This window comes from Crocodylus porosus, unplaced genomic scaffold, assembly GCF_001723895.1.
Source record: "Crocodylus porosus isolate Cpor-Errol unplaced genomic scaffold, CroPor_comp1, whole genome shotgun sequence".
NCBI classification, from domain to species: domain Eukaryota; kingdom Metazoa; phylum Chordata; order Crocodylia; family Crocodylidae; genus Crocodylus; species Crocodylus porosus.
The window spans coordinates 25,681,413-25,703,666 of record NW_017728914.1 but is presented as its reverse complement, the minus strand read 5'-3'; the positions used below and the strand labels follow the sequence as shown (position 1 = coordinate 25,703,666).

At 46.4% G+C, this 22,254-nt stretch overlaps 1 protein-coding gene across 5 annotated transcripts in view; it reads right to left on the bottom strand.

The window, feature by feature from the left end:
* SEPT8 (septin 8) overlaps positions 1-22,254 on the bottom strand; it is a 41,738-nt gene that overhangs the window by 15,900 nt on the left and 3,584 nt on the right. For 4 of the 5 annotated variants that reach the window (XM_019535031.1, XM_019535034.1, XM_019535033.1 and 1 more), the window contains exons 3-9: positions 17,942-18,137; positions 17,092-17,278; positions 7,745-7,906; positions 5,106-5,202; positions 4,377-4,545; positions 4,085-4,217; positions 3,052-3,239 (exon numbers count right to left, since the gene is read on the bottom strand). In XM_019535031.1, the coding sequence (XP_019390576.1) occupies positions 3,052-3,239; positions 4,085-4,217; positions 4,377-4,545; positions 5,106-5,202; positions 7,745-7,906; positions 17,092-17,278; positions 17,942-18,137 (1,132 nt within the window). The remainder of the gene's footprint in view (positions 1-3,051; positions 3,240-4,084; positions 4,218-4,376; positions 4,546-5,105; positions 5,203-7,744; positions 7,907-17,091; positions 17,279-17,941; positions 18,138-22,254) is intronic. The other variant, XM_019535032.1, reaches the window with a different exon arrangement.

The following is a 22,254-nucleotide window of genomic DNA, read 5'->3' as shown; positions in this document are numbered from 1 at the left end:
GATAACTGACTTTATTTAACAATCCATTTGATGATGCACAAAGAATCCAGCTCATTCTTCCCCCACTGCCTCTGGAGGATGCATTTCAGCCAGTATAAATAGATTGTACCTTATTTAGAATTAGGTTCTTGCCAAACTGATGGCTGCCATATTCATATAGCCCCATATGTCACCGCACCTGGTTTTTAATGACAGTGTCATGGTGCACCTGGTTATGGGTTAATGAAAAGGACATTTCAAATCATGCCTTTGGACAGACTGTTCAAGAACAGCACACCAGAAATCTCACTCTACAAGCTATGGAGGATAATGCAGAGTTGAGATTCAAACCTGTACTGCTTCTGTCTACTGAGGAATTCAACAAGCCCATTTGCATACTCAAAAAATGTCGTCAAATATATGCACATTGGTGCGTTTTTCAAAGTAGGCAATGATAATAAGCATTTAATATAATAAATAATATAATAAATGCTTTGAAACTTATTGGACTGAGCCAGCCCTGAGCCCTCTCCGAACTGAGCTGATGCAGCTTGAGCCTAAGCTGCAACAACCTGTTCTTGTTGTCTTGATGCTACTCACAAGCAGAGACTGCCTACAAAGCTAAATGGCATGATGCAAAAGATGAGTAACTATAAATACAAGGTCCTAAAGGCTAGTTCTTCAAATCAGCTAAAAACGTATGTGATGGCTAAACAGCACAACCAGGAAGAGGAACCAAAGCATGTTCTCTCATGTCCAGCAAGCGTCACTCTTTGCACTGGTTAAAGCCATTCAGATTCCAACACTTTCGCAATTCACTGTTGGTTGACATGCATCTAAACGAGAACACTGGTTCAGATTTTAAAAGCTAACTAGGAACCTGAATCTCTTTGATATCAAATGGGACAGGTGTGGCCAAATCCCGTAGTAGATGAGCTTTTCCCAGCTGACATGCAATACAAAATCCTTCCTAGGCCACATCCAGATGAGTGCAGACGTTTGTTTCCCAGGGGGAACGCCCGTGCCACAAACACTATGGTGTGCAGCAGACTACCCTGGGTGGGGTAGGAGAGGCTGAGGCCAGCACCTGTGCTGGCCCCAGCAGCCTTACCTGTGGCCCTGGGGCCTTTCCAGGGCTGCAGCTGCACCAGGAAGTCTGGCCAGCAGCCAGGGCATAGCTCCAGCCTGCCAGGCTCTGGTTTTGGGTGGCGTGTACTGCTGCCATGTATGCTGCCCCGCTTTTTCTTGGCCATAGGTTTTTTGTGACCAGAATTTCCCAGGTTTAAAAAAAACCCCAAAAAACAAAAAACCCCAACCCTGCGCTGCAAGGTAGCAGCATGCAAAATGCCTGAATGTGCAGTGCATGGTGGCAGAGACAGGTCTGCAGTGCCACATATCACACATCTGTGCTCATTTGGACACAGCCATATGCACAGAGCTGGGTAGGATGAACTGAGCTATTCTCCTTGGATATTCTCCTTCAGCTGCAAGAGTCTTGACATTTTAGCAGAATTTTCCAATCACCAGAAGTACTGAACATTATGCAACTACAGTTTACAGTGCAGCAGCAGGGAAAGCTACTTAACCACATTCTGCATTAAATATACCTGGGTGATCTTAAAGCTCCTTCTCATCGTAAGGCCAGGGCCATATTTTGATTTTTCTTATACTGGTTTTGATTTACACCCACAAACTGATAACAGAATGGGGTCTCTTTCTTTCACTGGGCTATGAAGCCAAAGATTCTGCATTAATGCAGAATCATCACTGACATACACAATCTTGAAATAAGAGTTGGAGTAAAGTTTTCAGAAAGTGAACAAGTATTCTAGCTTTACTCTGTGTACTTGTGAAATCAGCAGATGCTGTATAGTATTTTGCAAGCAGCTATTAGACTCTAGTGCTGATTGGATGGGTCTGCAACCTGGCAGCCAGAACCAGAACTGCTTTGTTACCACACCAGTAAACATCAAATCCAAAGCAAAAACACATTAAATGGTTGAAGCTATCATCTTCCATCAAAGGAAACAAACTTCTGGCACAAGGGCAGAGAAAGAGCTGCCTTAATACTTGATCTCGCCTCAAGGGGATTATAAAATGCTTTGAAGTATTGTATCATGCAAGTAATTTCAGACCTGAAAGCCATATTGTTAAAAGTAAACCTGCATTATTTCTAAAACTCGTATTTTTCTTTCCACTGTTAAAATGATCAGGCTTAAATATCTGGATCAAACACTTTTCAGGATGTTAGAGACCATAAACGATTTAAGTTCCTTTGTTAAGCAGAAAGCTATGTGAGAAATATTAGAACAACAGAGATGTACTGGAGTTTATAAGATGATTTTTTCCTCCATTTTGTCCCCAACCCTGTACTCCATGAAGACTGACTTCAATGGAATTAGGATAAAGCCTGTTGCTTTCCCATTTTCCCTCTCATTCACATGGGACTATATTGTGAAAACCACTGTTCCCATCCTCACACCTTAGCAGGGTCTCACTGACCTCAGCAATACCAGTGAAGGTATTATGCACAACACAGAAAGTCAGTTTGGCCCATCAAGGAAAATAAAAAAGCTCCTGTTGAGGGGTCAGCCATTCTGAAGAAGCAAGGGGCCAAGCTGAATTTATATTTTCCCTTCCTTCCGAGATGCTGTTTCTTCTTTTTACAGCTCTACTTTAAACAGGGTCCCCAACCCTGCAGCACAGAACAAAGATGACTGTTCTATTTGAGGTTCTGCTGGCAGAGTATCACGCCACTACCAGACCCTCTGCGTCACTGCCCTGGGCAGGATAGTCAATGGGTCTCCCCTGGGGGTTTGTCGAAACACTCCAGCAGTTCCTTGAGATGGTATAAAGGAGATGGGCACAAACATGACCTGAATCTCTCATTCTCCACAAGCCTGAAAAGGGAGAAGTCTAGAAAGCCTTCCTTGATTACTAGGCTTTGCAATATGCTCCTACAGCTTGATCTGTTGTTTTTTTTCCAAGTTGCTGAAAACAGCATTTTAAAATGGCTGAAACACACGCACTGCTTCTCAGCAGAGAGGGGCAGATCCAAGTTAGGACACTTACTTTTTCTTATCTTTATCCTTCTTCAGTGGCTGCTGTGAAGTAGCAAAGGACTGGGACTGAAGTGTTTCAACTGCTACTTTTCGCCTGTTGAAGGCATTCATCTCCTCCTCCAGCTCCCTCCTCTTCTCCTCCACCTTCTTCTTCTCTTCCTGGTGTATCCTCTTTAGATGCTCAAATTTCTCATGTAGCTAGTAGGAAATAGACACCATGAGCACGGCCTATGCTCGGCTCTGGCTCTTGGGCCTGCCCGTCACAAAAATCTGTGCTCACAGACCCTCAGATATTGTGCAAAGCCCCAGCAGGGCAAAGGGATCAAAAGTTTGAAACTAACTCTTCAGTGGGGCAGGGGTCTAAAATTACCTGCTCTTTGCTCAGAGGGGCAAGACGAGATGTCATACTTGGGCTAGTCTGTCTCATGGGTGGGTTGTTATGATGTACAAAGCCAGGAGGGGCACTGGATTAGACCTCAAGAGATGCTGGTTCTGTTCCCACCTCTGCCACAGGCTACCTCTGATCTTCAGACACCAAGTACCCAATTTTCAGCAGTTACTAGCGTCCCATGGACTTAACAGAAGCTGAGTGAGATTGGTGGGAGGATGGGCTCAGCTTCCCTGAAAGAGTCCTTTAATTTTTCTGGGCTAAAGTGGGCTAGCAATCACATCCTCTGTGATGTCCAGCATAACTCAGATAATGTGCTGAAAGGGGAAGAAGGTATAGAGTCACTTGAGCTCTTTTGAAAATGTTATAATCTGTTTCCCCTCCCCCAATTTGTTCTATGGGGATCATTTCATTAAGATTGGGAGGCCCAGATCTCTAGTAATGGGGCCAATATTTACAGCCAAGGATGATCCACATGAGACCATCAGAGACCAATGCTCAGGCACTGGGAGACCCCAGTGGGGGTTGCTCTTACGTCCTGGTGATCACTGTGCTCCGTGCATATATTACTCAAGTGTTCACACATTGCCCCTAGCTGGATCCTAGGGTTGAATGTGTGGCAAGGGATCACCCTGCAGGTTTCTGATCCACTCACCTCTCTTTCTTTCTCTTTCAGCTCTGCTTCCGTCTCCTTGACTTTGTTCACAAACATTTGCCTCATTTCTTCCTCTGTCCTCTGCAGCTCACCAAGGAACTCTTTTCTTTTGGTCTCGTAGGTTTCTTGGAGGCTGAATTAAAAGCAAACAAGACCCAGATCATTTTAATACTGCTGTGTTACTGGCAAGTTTATGCCTATGTGCTGTTGCCCACAAAATTCTGACAGACATCACCGGGAGCCAATACTAGACTCCTGCTGGACACTGGAGGTGGAGACCAAGGCCGCTCACCTGAAGGGCTGGCTGTCAGGATCTGTGTCCTTAAACCCCATCTCCTCCAGCTTGCACCGCCGGTAGAGCTCGTAGTGGCGGGTATGAGTCTGCTCCCGAAGATCTTCCATGTTGACTCGAATGAGCATTTCGCGCAGTTTCACAAAGTCACAATGGCTTTCATTCTCAACTTGTTACAAAAAAAAAAAAAAAATGGAAGAAACTCAGACCACCTTGGGGAGGAGGTGGGAGGGGGGCTGCATACATAGGGGCCTTACAGATTAACCCCATCCATATCCCTTCTCAAGGAGTTTGGACCTCAAACAGAATTAACACAGCCTTCCCAGAGGAAGTCGGGGGGGGGGAGGGGGACAGGGGGCTTCCCTCTTCTGGAAGGATCAGCCTAGGCAGGACTCTGCTCTGTACAAGTGAGCAAGGCCATACAGCTATGGCATTACATGTGAGAGCTGTGCAGTATGCACAGAGGGCCTGAAGGAAAAATCTAGTCATGGTATGGGTAGGTGCAGAGCACAAGCTGCCTCTACAATGGACAGGAGGTGAAGGGGATGGGTACTGCTTAGAAGTGAGGGGTCAGGCTAACTATAAAGGCAGGCAGGATCATTCCTGCCAGCACAGCTGTGCCCCATTCGAAAAGGAAATACAAGTGCACTTCAACCCAGAAAAAAAGCACAAGTCGCTCATGCTCCAAGAGAGGGCACAGGTAACATGTCGCACTGCTGACGGCCTTACCTTGCACCACGCCCCAGGGGTACTGCCGAGCTCTCACCAATTTATTTCCGACTTTCACCTCCTCTGTGCTGCCGACAACAGCAAAGGGCAGATGAGCCTGAAACAACCAGCCCAAGTGATTCAGCGCAAGAGCTCATCTTTGTCACAGGCAGCTTGACACATTTGCCACAAGCTTCCTCTAGCCCAGACACAATGTTCACTTTGAAATCCTCTCTCCCAAGCACAGATTCTTCATTTCTTGGTATAACAACAGTCTCCGCTAGGGAATGGCATTAACTGGGAGTTCCTGAACTGCGGTACATGGCTGTAGCAGGGCAGAGCTGGTCAGCATAATGGTAGTGACTTTGGCACTGAGCCAGTAAGGGAGATCTCTCAGCAATGCCATGGGCAGCTGCTGCTGAACAAACTAGCACCATCACCAGCAAATAATACATTACTGGCTTTCACATCTAGCAAGCAGAGGCAAGTCCTGGCCAGATCATTCTTAATACCATACTACTTGTATGAGCTAGGTCACTTCCAAAGGCCGAGTAAAGAGTGGCCCCTGGCCTGAGGAGACTACACAGACATCTGTAAGCTGGGAATTGTGCAGCAGCTCGTACACAGGCATTTTGCAAGACACTGACAAGAATGATGCATACTAGTTGCTTTACATGGGATGCGTGTCCAAATTTGGGGGTGAGGAGGGGCACAGCCCATGAGGAAGCCTGGCATCAAGATGATGGCATCACCTTTGTCAGTATCATACAGACTCCCTGCACTGTGCATAAACCTGCAAGGTAGCTAGAACAATGTATTTTGCCCTCCCATCTTGCAGTCCCCCAGCCCAGGTTGAATGTTCCCATACACAGAGAACTAGAAGACCTGAGAGTGCCTTTGTCTTGCCCCAAGGAAAGTATCACTTAGGAGCAGGTCTCATTCACCGTACTCTCCTCACGGCACTGTCTCTCCTGTTGCAGCACTAATGCAGGAGGATGGGAAGTCAGGCTGCAGAGTGCACTGTGGCACTGAGCCTGGTGTGAGGAGCTCTGCCAAAACACTGCACCCGTTCTGCCGAGAACCAGCTTCTCCTGCCACCTATGCAGTACTTTACCAGAATAAGTCCAAGACCTGAGGGTTCACTTACAAGTACTACCTGGCAGCTTTGAGCTTTGCCTACAAGATTTGCATTGGAGCAAATCCGGGTATTTTAGTGGCACGTGGATGGCAGTGTGCTCTCAGTTACAGCAGTACCAGAGATCACCGCACTAATTAACTGTATGCCAATCTTGGTCTGCCTGGGAGGGAGCCCTGGCCACTGACTTCAAAGGGATAGGGCAGGCAGAGGTCCTCAATTCAATTCATGAAGAAAGGTCTTCCGTCCCTCCCCCATTCCTCAAGAATTGTGATGAAAACCAAACACTTGTGCGCCAACATTTGTCTACCTTCTTTGGGTTTTCATCCATAAAAATGATGCCCCAGAATTTTTCAACAAGCAACAAACTTCACTCAGGAGGGCAGCATTTTTGTTTCACTAAAAATATTCACCGCACTGGCACAAATTTCAGATTTTGGTTCTTGTAATCCATCAAAAAAAAAAAAATCAGACATTTTTGATGAAAAGCCCAAACCATGCAATAAAAATGGACTTCTTGTGGAAATTGCCATTTTGAGCAAAAAATAAATAATTTTAAAGCTAAAAATCAAATGAAAAATAATAAATGTTCAGCCAGCTAATCAAAAGCAGAGTTCAAACATGATATTTAAAGTCAAATTCACTGAAACCTGAGATTTGTCATTCCAAGCTTTTCTCCCCCCAGAATAAGGAATTAGCTTTCTTAAACAGAATTTCAGTAGAATTATTTTTAAGTTTTTGAATTTTTTTCTTCAAACAAAATTCAAACATTCAATTTTCCCTTCTCTCTCCTTACCACATTCTATTTTCACCCTTTTTAAATCCTGCCACTGGAATAGAGAGACAATAAATTTAAAAAGGGGAAAGAGGAATACTTTTCATTTTTTCATCCAAAAATCAGAATATGCAGTCTGCTCAATCACTAAAATTTTAAGATTTATAAAACACATTTAGTACTTTGCAACCAGCTCTAACTCCAGGCTGCAAAGCTAGGTACAGACATTCAAAAAGCCTGTGGTGGAATCGATCTAAGTTACATGGTTTCCTGTAAGCAGCAGAGTTTAGCTTGGTAATGAACAGAACACACATTTGCCCTTCAGGGCGGGTGGGGGACAAATCTTAGACCGGGTTCCACCATTTTTAAACCAGTCTATGTGCATTGAACTTCTGTTCTGCTTTGGGTATAGGCTGATTTCCAATCACTTATACCAGTAAACATGTAATGTCTGTACCTGGCCCAAATGTGCAACCCACATTAGATGGAAGCTGGGCCCCTCCTAAGAACCATCTGAGATAAAGTGACAGTCTCATGTTAATGAATTCTAGTATGGTGAGGCCAAAGGGCATAAAGAAAACTGTCTATATCCCCTTTTGCATCAGCCTTAGGCCTCTGTTATGCACACAGTTCACTTTTAAAACAGTGTCAGCCCAATCCCCTGGAAGCAGGGTTTTAGTGTGTGCCATCATATGGTGGGTTTGTTCGTTATAGGCACCAAAGGAAATGCAGTAAGAACATGTTACTTACGTTCATTACAGAGTTGATCTCAGCCACGGCCTCATCATCTGTGGGGAACTGGTAGATTTGCACTCCATTGCTCACCAGCTCACTCATGATCTTTATCTTAAACTTGTGCAGCTCACTCTTGGAGATGGTGTCTGCTTTGGCAATGATTGGGATGATATTCACCTGCAGTTGAGGAAAGGGGAGAACTCAAGGGAAGAAGCAGAGGATGCATCTGGAAGTGACAGCACAACAATTGATTGAGATTCACTCTGGCATTGACCCTGAAGGAATAGCCACCTGGATGATGATGCTCTTTAAGTTTCCTAAATACCCAAACATACAATACTTTATGTACAGCAAGCAGCTAAGCACAGGTTGGGGTAAGATGCTACCATCTAGGCCTTCTGGACCAGTAACACAACTCCTGCACAAATGCCCTGCACTAAACATAGGCAACTACACGTAAATCCAACCCTCCATAAACAAATGAAACACCAGACAAGAAATGCTCCTCAAAAACTCTCCCCACGATACCCACAGATTCTGACAAGGTACTGTCCCAGCCTCTGGTGGTTGAGCCTATATCCCCAGGAGCTTTCTTTCACACTTCACTCTGCAGTTTTGTCTCGGTTTAAGGTGCTCCCTATAACTTGGATCTGATCTTTATCACCACTCACAAGTTGCCTCATTGCAGCCATTTCATCCCCCAGCACATCTGTAGAAATAAGCTCATCCACCACAATGTTCCAGGCAGCGATGAATGAGACAGCATGAAATCCCCTGGTATTCCCAAGGGAAGGGCAGGGACTCTGTCAGGATCTTTGCAGCAGTCCTCAAAGCCTGTCTGAACAGCTGCTTAGACAAAACTGGCAGTGTGCAGTTGTGTCACCGCAAAACCATTTCTTCACAGCTACAGCTTGGCCACTTAAAGCTCAAAGAGGAGACAGAGCCACAGCCATGCACCTCATCCAACACGAACAAGGCCTTCAACAGGGGAACTAGAAGCCTGGTGTGGAAGGTGATGTTTTTGTATCAGGGCAAGGAGCCTTCTTTTCTCTGGAGACCTGGGATGTGTGTCACAGAGATGGAACAAGTTACATATGGTGTGTGGGGCTTTTATAGGCCCCCTTGGAGGTGAATGCTGCATCAAGTGGAGCCAGCTAGAGTTGCAGAGGCAGAGAAAAATCAGTTTGCCACCCTCTCTGCTTGCGAGCTGAACAGGCAGCTCAGTGAAGGCAGCTGCAGCTGCATCACAGTCTCTCTGGACCTTAGTGCCCATCACTTGCCTATGTTAGAAAGGGTTGGGCAGCACAAATGAATCCTCGCTCAGCTACTACAGTAGCAGGGGCCATACGGGTACCCAAGGGAGACAAAAGAAGCATGGAAAGGAGCCTGTCTTGTTCTAGTCCCCGCTGGGCAGATGTCTTTGTTGTAAAAAACAAACAAACATGTATCAGCATGACAACACCATGGATGAATCTGGCTCTTTGTCTTATTTGCATTAAGTGGACTAAACTGAGCCTGCTGACAAAACAATAGTCCTCCTCTGCCGAAAGCATTAGCGTAGCTTGGCCTGACTTTCAGCTACGCAGGAGATAGTCTGGCATGTCCTTTCAACAGCAAGCAAGAAGTAGGGGACATTAGCAGCAGCTGCTTCCCCTTGTATTCTCATGAATGCTTTCATGCAGGTGGAGGCTACCAGGATTTGTCTCTAGTCCCCTTTGATCAGATTCCTTTTGCTTTGTAAAGGCAGGGAAAGGCAAGAAGACTCTCTTCTTCGCAATTTAAGATCCAATAGGATTTGCGAATGGATGCAGCCATTGCAGATACAACTGCCAGCAATTAGCTAACAACAAAAAATCTAAATTGGCTCCGGGGCTTCGGCTGAATTAATCCTGGATTAGCCTAACTGCTTCTGACACCTGGCACAAATATGCACAGCTGCATCAGCCCCCATCCTGCTATGATGAATTTCCCACCTTATTTAAATGGAGCTTCAGTTCCCCAGAACTGGCTGGCTAAAGAGCCCCACAGGAGGTCCCAAAAGAAAGATGGTTCATAAATCTAGATGCTGACTCCTGGTCACCCCTCCCCAGTCTTTCCCCTTGTGACTGATTTGGTTTATAGGCTGGCACCTAGAGTTAGAGATCCTATTTAATAAGTGCTGAAAAAAAGTTTAACAAACAGTAAAATATGTCAAAAAAAACAAACTGGCTGCAACTGAACTTGGCCATCCCACACACTTACAGCACATCCATGGCCACAGCCTCCATGCAGTGACAGGTATGTGTGAAGGACGCTGTCTCCAATACCCTTTGTTAGTGCCCACTAAGATGATTCAACATTTAGTCAGGGAGTTGGAAACAAAACCTCCTTTCAACCCCCTCTCATTGCTGACCAGGGTTTATAAAGCCATCTCAACAATGGAAATGAAGCTAACAGAGAAAGACGTTTATCCCTGCACTACCTGAATAGGCCAGAAGCATACCAATGCAAGCATATTTTTAATCATCCAGACATGAGCATCTGAAATGACCGGCAGAGCTGGGAGCAAGACTGGGACATAGTGAACACGTGTGAGTGAAGCCTCAGTGGAGATCATTCTGATCAGTGACCTAAGCCCCTGTAATGAAATTTTCCCAAATCTAAGGGGGAAAATTATTTTCCCAAATCTATGCCTTTTATACCCACTTCTGAAGTGATCCGAGTATTTCCTGTATATTTACAAGTTCTTAAAAAGTTATCCTCACTCAAATACTACTGGCCAATTCAGAAGTGGTAAAGAAATAAAAGACCTTCACAGCCCTCAATTTATAAACGAGTGCAAGGTCAGCCCTTGGCCAAACCAGATACCAGAGTGAAGCAGAACCTGTTACCTGTTCCCTCCATCCCACACAATAACTTTCTTCTCCAATGCTAATGGCATCTTATAGTTTTCTGTGCAATATGGGTCACCCAAATGATCCTTTTTCTTGTTCTAGCACAGCATTGAACTGCTCCAGTATAATACAACCAAGGGTATAGACCATAAAATACAACAATGAATAAGCAGAATGAAACTACCAAGAGACCAGAGGAGGCTCAGTTGGAGATCGCTTCAAAACACATTCTTCAGAATAAAACTTTATCACCTCCAAATTTTTTTTTCCAGGAAAGAGCTATTCCACCCAGAAAAGGGACTGGAAAAAATGCCAATCTTCACTCTTCCAAGGCATCTTTGTTAGTTACTTAAAATTAATGCACTTACTACTTTTGTCTGTTTGCACTATACTCCGTATAGCTGGATTCTATTCCAGCAGTACACCATCAACAGACATGTTCACCTTAGTTTAATTATTCCTGTGCAACCCCAACGAAAGTGAGGGACGGCTCAGATGTCACTAAAGCCACAGCCTGGAATTGCATGGGCCATAAACTGGCTTGCAGAACCTCTGGTGATGGAATTGTTACTATTTGCATTTCATCTTGAATTTCTCAAGCCAGGTAGGGCAAGCAATTACCTTTATCTTGCATCATGAACATGGAGCCCCAGGACGGCAGATTACGGAGATACCTTCCAGGGCAGAACTGCTGTTTAAATGCATAATTCAATTTTGTGTCTGTGTTGCAGGGTGATAATCTTCCCATTTTCCTACTTGCACCAAGTGAAAAAACCAGACCTGTTTTAATTCATAGATGCCTCCCTCTGCTAAAGAGCTGGCCAGCCATCTATTGTTTACCTACAATTCAGCTTTGAAGATGTTACTTGCTGCCTGAGAGAAATAAGATACAAGCAGACAACAGCTGGCCATGAGCTCAGCAGAACAAGGTTATATTAGAGCATGACAGAAGGCTTTGTGCAAAAAAGCCGTCACCCAGAGGAACTGCATAAACCCAGCAAGATATGTTATTAAAACACTGCTACGAATCAAAGCTGCATGCCTGGGACCTGACATCGCCCTGCTGAAGTGCAGCTGAAACCAAAACTCAGGATCAAGATCATAAACATATTAAAGAAAGGAGAATGGTTCACTATAGTCTAGTGATTAAGGGACAAAGCTGAGTCAGGAGAGCTAGGCTTTCGTTGCTATTTGACACAGATTTCTGCCTGACCTTTGCCCTGATCTTAAAAAGCTCCTAGTCTATCTGCCCATCAGGAAAGTCTTGCAAAACTAAATCAATGACTGTAAAGCACTTGGATACAAGATGGTGAAGTGCATAATACAGGGGAGTTTTCTGCGACACCACACAAAAGAAACGTCAGTCTGTCCCCCACACTTTCCCAGCCATGTAAAAGCTCCACATTTATGCTGTGCAAGCATTCCCTCCAGTACGTCCAATGTTCTAAAGCCTTTGGGATGAGAAGGGATGCCCAATGGGAAAGCCTGGAACTGGGGGAAAAAATTCCCACACGTTCATGGCCGTAAGTGATTTATGTTGGTATTATCCAAAGGCCAAACTGAAAAGGCCATGGGGAGATGCAACGGGAAGGGAATGCACAAGCTGTGTGAGACTACCACCATCAAGCACTCCAGGGGACTCGTACACAAAACAGTCTTCCAAACATATTTCAGGTTATATGTAATGCTGGCACCACTCCAGAAGCCAGAACTTATTAAAGGAAAGTTTTCAGAGGCCTTGTAATGTTAATGCAACAGCCACAGTGGTTACAAACAAGCCACTGCAAGGTGGAAGCCAACAAGTTCCCTGGAATGGGCCCAAATACAAGACCAACAGTGTGTGGGGTGGATGATATGGGACAGGAGTCATCTGTCAACTAGGAAAGCATCTGCCAACTAGGAAAGTCTATCAGAACTGCATTTAGATAGAGCTTAGGACAGAGGCTGGCAATGAGCCCCAGAAGCAGTTCAGGGGCTTCCCTGTTCCTGGAATCTTGGTCACCATATTCCCAGCTGCAGTTATACCACCCAGTCCTGCCCCTGATGAGCTCCCTCCAAGTCCAGTGGTTTCAACAGGGCAATGAAGTGATAGGGTTGGCAGCCTAAGGGTTAAATATTCTACAAGACAAGGAAGCCATTTTTGTTAAATGCAAAGTGCTAGGACAGGGATAGGCAACCCCCAGTACGGGTGCCAAAGTATGGCACGAGAAGGCGTTTCGCTTGGCACATGAGCCTCAGGGTGGACAGCAGGGAAGGGGAAGAGGCTGGGGCTGTGCTGCCACAATAAGGACTGGGCCCCTCATGGCTTCCCTGCTGCCCACCCTGGCATGCCAACCCCTTACAAGTTGAGGCTGCAGGTGTTTTTGACACTCTGTCCAAAAACACTGCCAACCCCTGTGCTAGGATGAAGGAGCAGCTTTGGGTGTCAACAACCTCTGGAGACTGCCTCCAGCCCCGACACAGAATCTAATAAAACCCAACCGGCAAACACACCTTCAAGCTGCATGTCTGTCATGCAATTTAATGAATAGCTCAGTGTCACTTAAAGCACTGACCCCTGAGCATATACATATACATGAACTACAGATATAACCACAGGCTGGACTATAAACAGACCCACTCTCAGGATTTCAATGGGTTTAATAGTTTATTAGTTTATGGTGGTATAACTCCAGCCGGGAACATGTCTCATATTTTGAGAAGGCAACACGGCATCAGTGGTTAGACTACTGAGACATGCAGGTTGTGTTCTTGTTTCTGACGTTGGCTATATCTGACTGAGGACAGGTCACTCCTCTCCATCTACTTCATTTTGTAAAATGACATTTCCTACATTCCAGGAGAGGACTGTTTTTATTGCTTTGCGCCCTGGTTACCTCGCCTAATAGGCAACATAGCAAGCCTTGCAGCTCCCACAACACAACAGAAGGAGAGGAACCTGGAATCTCTCCTGACTTGTAGATTAGCACAAAAGCTAACTAAGCTTCAGAATCTTTTATTCCACGGTAGAGCTGATGAGCCAGAAATAACCTTGCTTAACTTTCAGATCCCAGGAGAAACTACTGCAATGATGAGTGCTACAGAAAATCTTCAGAGACAAAGCTTGAAAGCAATAGGTTTGTATTCTTGCAAAAGGAGCAACTATTTTTATAGACACCTGAGAGAAAAACAAACATGAAACTTCACAAAACTATCTGTAAAGGTCAAACTTGACCTGCCCTATAACTGACCCAGCTCTCCCAGCCTTTTTGAGAATGAAATCACCTGACAAGCTGCTAGCTGTTATCTTTAAAAACTCATGGCAATTGGGGGAGGTCTCAGACTATTGGAAAAGGGCAAACATAGTGCCCATTTTTAAGGAAGAAAAGAAGGAAGATCTAGGGAACTACAGACCAGTCAGCCTCACCTCAGCCCTCAGAAAAATCATGGAGTAGATCCTCAAGAAATCCATTTCTAAGCACTTGGAAGAGAAGAAGGTGATGAGGAACAGTCAGCATGGATTCACCAAGGGCAAGTCATGCCTGACCAACCTGATTGGCTCTGTGGCTGCGGGGAAAGCAGTGGATGTGATATACATATACACTGACTTCAGCAAGGCTTCTGATATGGTCTCCTGTAACGGCATTCTCCATGCAAGCTAAGAAAGTATGAGTGGATGTATGGAGTGTAAGGTGGATAGAAAGCTAATTTCATAGTCAAACTCAATGTCTCGAGATCTACTTGGTAGCCGGTATCAAGTGGAGTGCCCCAGAGGTCAGTCCTGGGTCCAGTTTTGTTTAATTTCTTCATTCACGATCTGGAAGATGAGATGGATTGAACCCTCAGCAAGTTTGCAGATGACACCAAGCTGTGGGGTGTAGGGCTAGGATTCAGAGTGATCTAGACAAATTGGAGGATTGGGCCAAAAGAATAGCATGAGGTTCAATAAGGACAAGTACACAGTCCTGTACATAGGACAGAAGAATCCCACACATGGCTACAAGCTCGGGACTAACTGGCTAAGCAGCAACTCTGCAGAAAAGGACCTGGGGGGTTACAATGAACAATAATCTGCATATAAGTCAACAGTGTGCCCTTGTTGCCAAGATGGCTAACAACATACTTACTGGCTGCATTAGTAGAAGTGTTACCAGCAGATCAAGCAGAGTAGTTATTCACATTTATTTGGCAGTGGTGACACCACGCCTGGAATACTGTGTCTAGTTTTGCTCGCTCTGTGGCAAAGTGGGGCTCCCTGACTAGCCATGGTGCTAGTTTCCCCACTTGCCTTTGGGCACGTCACCCAGCTGACTTGCTTGCCATGCCTTGTTGTTAACTAATTAGGATATTAATTAATTAAAGTGGGAGGCTGCCCATTCTTGCCCCAATGCCAGGGGGCGCTATCTGCTGCTCCATTCCTCCCCTACACTGCAGCCCAAGCCTCGCAGAGGGCATCCAGATGACAGTGCTCCCGGCCTACAGCCAGACCATGCTTAGGCCTCGTTGTCAGGCCTCAGTCACACACGTTCATACCGCCCTCCTCTCACTAGGGCCTCACCACTCGACCCCCCCTCACCAGGTCTCTTTCACACATCAACAACTCATACTGCCTTGTTCCCTCTTGGAGCAGGCCCCTTAGGCCATAGGCTTTACCTGCTTCTTACCTTGAGTGGCAGATGTACCGTCTTTTGGGCCTCCCCCGCAACCCTCACCAGGGTAGTGGGCAGCCAATTACCCGACTGGATCTAAACCTACCCTGGTCCTTCCGGAGGGGCAACTCTATACATATAAACATACTGGGCTCTAAGCCCTCTGATTTTCCCCCCTTCACTGGGTCTCAACATCTCACCCTGCCCCCCTTCACTGGGGCTCCACATGTCCGCCCCCTGACTCGGGCCGTCCGCTCACTGGGGTCCTCATTTCCGCCCTCTCACTGGGGCCACCCCCTCACTGGGGCTACTTATCTCTGCCCCTCTCAGTGGGGCCCCACACTGCTCCCTCACTGGGGCCACCAGGCTTCCTTCCCCAGTGGGCTAAGGTGGCCATAGCTTCCTGGCCCCAACTACCTTTCCTCGGGGCCCTACACCTCACAAGGCTCAAGTGGCTGCAGCCGTGCCTGGCCCCCACTCTTCCTCCTCAGGGACTTGCACCCCACAGGGCTCGGATGGCCGCAGCCGTGCCTAGCCCCAACTACATCTGATGTTACATGACCCACCGAAGGGGAGGGCTAGGGTTAAGGCTCCCCTACCCACCTTTCACCAGGATAATAACTAGCTTGGCATTTCCTGGGGGCTCCCGTGCCACAGAGTCCCACCAGGCCACCCACTCCTGGCAGGGTGCAGTTTTAGTTCATGCCCAGGACCAGGAGCCTCAAAGCCATCCCCTACAGCTCCTACCCTTACCTCCAGGATGTTGCATGGAGCCTTACAGTCAGACAATGTTACTGCCTGGCCTGCCAGCAGCAAACTGCTCTACTTATATAGGTGGCCAGAGATCTAAAATGGCCACTGCAATCAAACATCTACTGGCTGCTTGGCTCCGCTCTTAAAGCAGCAGGCACCAACTGTGCCCTGTCACACCCTCCACTATAGAAAGGATGTGGACAAGTTGGAGAGGACAATGAAAATAGTTTGGGATCTGGGGCACATGACTTGTGAGACGAGGCTGAGGGAACTGGGTTTATTTAGTCTGCAGAAGAGAAGACTGAGGGGGGATTTAATAGCAGCCTTCAACTACCTGAAGGAGGGTCCAAAGAGGATGGAGCTAGACTGTTCTCAGTGGTGGCAGATGAGAGAACAAAGATCAATAGTCTCAAGCTGCAGCAAGGGAGATTTAGGTTGGATATTAGGAAAACTTCTCTCACTAGGAGGGTGGTGAAACACTGGAATGGGTTACCCAGAGCAGTGGTTCTCAACCTTTTTTGTACCAGGACCCATTTGTAAACATTGATGGCCAGTCCTGACCCGGTGCCCCTCACTCCCAACCTGATGTCTCCTACCCCCAGGCCCAAGACCCCAGTGTGTTGGGCATGGGGGGCCCCAAGCAGCCCCTTTCAGGCTGGAACTCTGATAGCTTGCAAGGGAAAAGCCATGGTTTCCCATGTTCTTCTCCTTTGAAGGAGAATCCATTTTTTTAAGTTTGTTAATCCGTTTTTAAAGTTTGTTTGCAACCCTTTCATATATTCTTGTGACCCACTTTTGGGCTGTGACCCACAGGTTAAGAAATGCTGGCCTAGAGAAGTGGTGGAATCTCCATCCTGGGAGGTTTTTAAGGGCTGGCTTGACAAAGCTTTGACTGGAATAATCTAGTTAAGGATGGTCCTGCTTTGAGCTGGGGCTTGGACTAGAATAGATGACCTCCTAAGGTCCCTTCCAACCCTTATTTTCTATAATTCTAGGACACCTGCAGTGATTTGATACCACTGTATGGAAGGCACTATACAGAGTTGATTTACAACTAGCAAAACCACTGCTCGTTTCAAAGAGCATATGGCTGTGCTGAGCTCCTTACCTTGCTATCCAGCTTCTTCATTGTCACAAGATCCAAAGACTTCAGCGAGTGCCCAGTTGGAGTGATGAAATACAGACAGACGTGGATCCTTGTGTCATGATAGTTAAACAGGGAACGGCGGATTTTCAGCTCTTCTTGCAAGTAGTTTTCAAACTGCGTGTCAATGTAATCAACTATTGGCCTGTAACTACAGACAGATGCAGTTAGCAACCTGAATGCTGATGTTTAATGTTATCATTTTAAAGACTTAATAATGTGTCTCTGGTACATTATTTAAATAATGCTTAGTAAAGTCATAAATAATGTTAGTCTGCCAATGACAGCCTGAAAAGTGTTAGGTTCACAGAGTTTATAATCCAAAGGTAATTCTGGTCACTATGTTACTATGATAAATGATGATGGAAGTGAAATATAGAAAAAAATATATAGCTTCCAGACAACCAACTTTGGCCAGATTTTAGGTGAAGGCAGCTGGCCAGTGGTCTGTAATCTGCCACTGCAAGTTGTTACCATGAACAGCAATGGCAGATTACAGAGCACTGGCCAACTGAAACCATTGCAAAACAGCCACTGCCCAAGGGAACAGGAAGCTCTTTAAGATCCCAACACAGTGTCTCCAAATGCCCTCCACACATTCTCTCCCACATGTACTGTAACAGCCTAGCCTGGCCCTGTGCAATTAACTTCATGCACAGTCCCTCGAGCTGCTACACTAAATCTATATGGCTCTGCTGGGTGCACAGGTGCATAAACGCTTTGCCTCCAATACTACAACTGGAATTGCAGGCAGCTACATGCCAGAGTGCTACAGGCTGGTGCAGACACTACAACTAAATGGCACGTGACCTGCCTTTCATCTTTATTGATCTGGTCTCCAAATCCCACAGCATCCACAATCGTCAGTTTCAGGTGCACGTTGCTCTCCTGCAGGTCGTAGGTCCGTGGTCGCAAGCGCACTGTGTTCTCATAGTGACTGGCCTCCTCTGTCTCAAACGTGGTATTGAAGAGTGTGTTCATTAAGGTGGATTTCCCAATGCCAGTTTCACCTAGGAAGTGAAAGCAAAAACCATCAGTTTGCTCTTGCAGTCACTTCAAAGGAAATTAATTACAGTGCAGTACTAAAATAATACTGGGACAGGCTATGACAAATCTCCCATGGCAAAGTGGTCTAATCACAGAGAAGTGACTACTGCCCTGCTCTAAAAGGCGCCAGTGCTAAACCTCTGTGTACTACATAGCCATCTCTGTGCCACCTCTCATCTGAAGAACTAAAGCACAACCCAAACTTGCTGCTCCTTCTCCTTTGCTGACTTGCACTTTGGAGCCTGACGTCAGAAGTTTGGAAGAACTTGACGCAACTTTGGAGTCTTCAGCAGAGACAGAATCCTTGACTTACCTCCTTCGGTTACAGCGCTGCAGAACAGTAGGCTCCATTTCTGCATATAATGTACTCACAAAACAGCAGCTCTGGATGCTTGACACAGGTAGCAGCACAACATGTCTTATTTTCTATGTGCCTGCTCATATCTTCTTATCCTTTTTTCTTTGTGGTAAGTTTTCTCACGTGTTAACAGAGCTCAGTTTTGTATTCTGGGGTCTTATTTTTGCTGCATTTCCTTGATATTGTCACAAATCACTATTGGGACTTGCACAAAAGGGAGCAGCATGCTCACCTTTTGCTGTCTGAGATGCCAGATTCAGATTTTGACTGTTTATGATATAGATCTCTCTCTCTTTCCTCCTTTTCATTTTATTTTCAAGGGGAGCAAATTTGGCCCAAAGCAGGGGAAGAGGCAGCCAAGACTGAGAACCTGAGGTTATCACAGAAACTGAAGGAAAGGTGTCACCTGCTCTTTATTCAGTCCTGTGTGACTGGCTTGTGCATGGCCCTCCCTGAACACAAACGGAGGGTACATATGCATACAGAAATACAGGGAAGTTTCTCTTGCTGTCTGGAGACCTCATTTCCCAATTACCATGTACACAGGTGGATGTACAGAACTCAGGAGAAGCCTGGGCTCCTTCCTTTATCAAGAAAAGTTTCTGTTATTTGAGGTGGGCAGCAAAATATTGTAAGATCTCATTGCAGCCACAGAAACCCTTTCTTAAGCTTCCATTCACAACCAGATGGAGGCAAGACCAGCCTGGAGGCCTTCACATTGCTTGTTCCTCAACTATATTCTTAGCCCTTTAGTCTCAAACATGCCATTAATAAGAGTCAAGGGGCAGCAGGGTTCTCACAGCTTTCCCCCTTTCTCTTCACAGAAACAGTTCTTTGAAATCAGGTCTGCAGTGCCTCCCCTCTCTGGCTTACATCCTCACTCTGCTCACCCCACTGGCCCTGCACAGCTGTCCCTCCATCTCACAGGGCTGGTGCTCAGCTTCAGCTGTGCCCTGGGACAACCAAACTGCACATCAGCCAGCTGCTCCTCCGCTGGGGGAAGCCACCTTTGTCCGAGGCAAAGAGGTGCTGGGGTGTTTGAATGATCCTAAAATGAAAAGGAAACAAGAGCCTGAACTAGCTAGGGAGAACAAGTGACAGGGGCCTAGAGAGGCTGGAACGTCTCAGGCTTCCTCCATCAGAGGAGGGGGAAGATGAGAAGAACCAGGGAATCTGTTTCAGGCAAACAGGCACTGTGGAAAAGTGCCTCCCAACGTCCTGAAGAATACGGGACGGGGAGAGACTGGAGAGGCAACCCTGAGTCCCGAGAGAAGAGCAGAGGGCCCAGAAAGGGCCAAAAGAGTCTCCTATCTCTCAGGAGGAGATGCAGCAGCACCAGAGGTGCCTCACTCAACCCTGACGCTGCCCCAAGCACGCTTTAGAAGAGTGTGCCAGGTGCTCCTGGGTGAATGCTCCACTATTCTGGTATAACTGGAAGTCGCATGCTGGCCCTGCAGAAAAGCTGGCACTGGGCAGGAGAAGGCTGGCACGGTGCTGGAGAAAGCCAGAACGAGCCTGCGTAGCCATGGAGAGAGCCAGAACACCGGGGAGAGCCAGCACAGCTTAGAAAACCAGCACATGGAAGAGTGCCAGTTCATCGAGGAGCGCAGGCATGACAGAGAGAGCCAGCAAGGGTGGGAAAGCTGGCCCGCTAGGGAAAGCTAGCTGTATGGGAAGAGTCAGCCGCAGAATGAAACCTATAGGAGATCGCTGGAAGCCCAGACACCCAGAGAAATGTCTGGGAATGGTGGCCTAAGGCAAGACCTTCAGATAGAAATCAAGGGGAGAAACTTCAATTATGAGTGCAGGAACATCTGAGGCTCCAAATACTTTATATTATGTTCAAGTATAGGTTCACTGAATTGTTGAAGTATGGACTGATTCTAAACGGTATCACCCTGACTACTGGGCCGTTTGTTAGGGGGGGTGCAAAGCAGGCAGTATTTAACTCAGATTCGGCCCAATTTGGGGGACAGCAATTTGATTTGCTAATTCGGATCACTGTCCCGATTCGATTCAGCTAAATCTGAAGATTCGATTCCGATTTGGAGAATCTGCGATTTGGCCATAGACACAGCTTTAAATGTCTTTTCTACATACCTCAAGGTACCATAAATGCTGAGATGGTGGGGCGGACAGAACGTCCCACAGAAATGTGCGTGGGGGGGTCCCCTGTGTGCTCAGTGTCTCGGCGATTAGCTGCGAGGGCACCCTGGGTACCACCCCCAGACCCAGGAGGCACCAGTCACTGAGCCAGGGGGTGGGGTGGAGGTCCCCCGAGTCAGACCCAGAAGTGGATTGGAAGTATTTCTGGCCCACTTCCGGGTCCGCTGCCAAGTGCATGGGGATCCCTCCTGCGCTCCCGTGGGATGCTCCATCCACCCCAGCATCTCAGCGTTCATAAGCTGCCTGGTACCTCGAGGTACGTAGAAAAAAACCCATATTAAGATGTGTCAGTGACCAAATTGTCAAATCTCTCCGAATTGAATTGGAGGCTTCTTATTCAATTCAGAGAGATTAATGGGTCTCCCGATTCGATTCAGATATTCAGCTGCCAAATCAGGCCGAATCTCCTCAAAATCGAATCAGCGACCAAAGCTTTGCACAGCCCTACCAGTTATCAAAGACTCATCGTGACTTGGCTTGTGACTTTTCATTTTGTTTACTTGGGACACCGGGTTGGTGTAAGGATGGGGTAAGGGGGAGGCAGGAGCCCCAGGAAGATGACCAACAGTCTCACCAGCGTGATTAGTTTAATCAAAATCCTTCTGAATAATTAATTAGAACAAGCCGTGGCAGGCAAGACCAAAAAGGAGGCAAGACCACACTGACATGAAGAAAGGGGAAAAGAGTGTCATCTGTAATCAGAAAACCCTAACTGAATGGGAACAAGACCTAGGCACCTGTAAGTAATGAGGTACTCGGAGCCTTGTGCAGAGTCACTGACATCCTTGAAAAGAAACCCCCCTTTCCAGGACATGAGGCACCAGCAAGTTTGCAAGCACTGGAAAGAACAAACATGGCATTTGGGAGTTCCACTTGCTGGCAGCCTGAGGCAAACCCCACTCAAGGGGCTCGGGAAACTACTGAGATCTGGCTCCTTGTAAATACTCCCACCCTGCTTAAAAAACAAGCAGTGGGAAACTCTATGCCTTGATACTATGTGCTGTTCAGGTGACTGCAAACCAGCACGACAAGCAAAACCGGCCAAGTTGGAATAATAAAGAGACAGGCAGAGGAAGATTCACCTCAGGCAGCTGGCAGGCATCCAAGCAAACTTCTGACAGATGAGTTGCTTTGTCAAAGACAAAGGTGCTGGGGTGTTTGAAGCAGTTTTTAACAAGCAACAAGAAGAACAAGTGACAGGGGCCTAGGGAGGATGGAGTGTAGCAGAACCCCGTTTTTTCTTTTTTTTCTTTTAATTATTTTAAAATGCATTTCCTCCCCTTCCCCAATCATTTCTGACTTGGTCTCTCCCTCTCTATTCCCTATAGATAAGTATAAGTGAGCTAAGACATGGGATAAGCTTCAGCATTTTATTTTGGTAGCAAGTTATATTTGGTGTTTTTTCTCCTTTATACTGTATAATTCTTATGTTTACATTGATTTTTACTGTTCTATATTACTGTTTTACTGATACTATACGATTTAGGCCTACATATGCAAGTTAGTGTAAGTCACGTCTTGTAATGTCAAGCCTCCATCTTGTGTCCCCTGCTGCT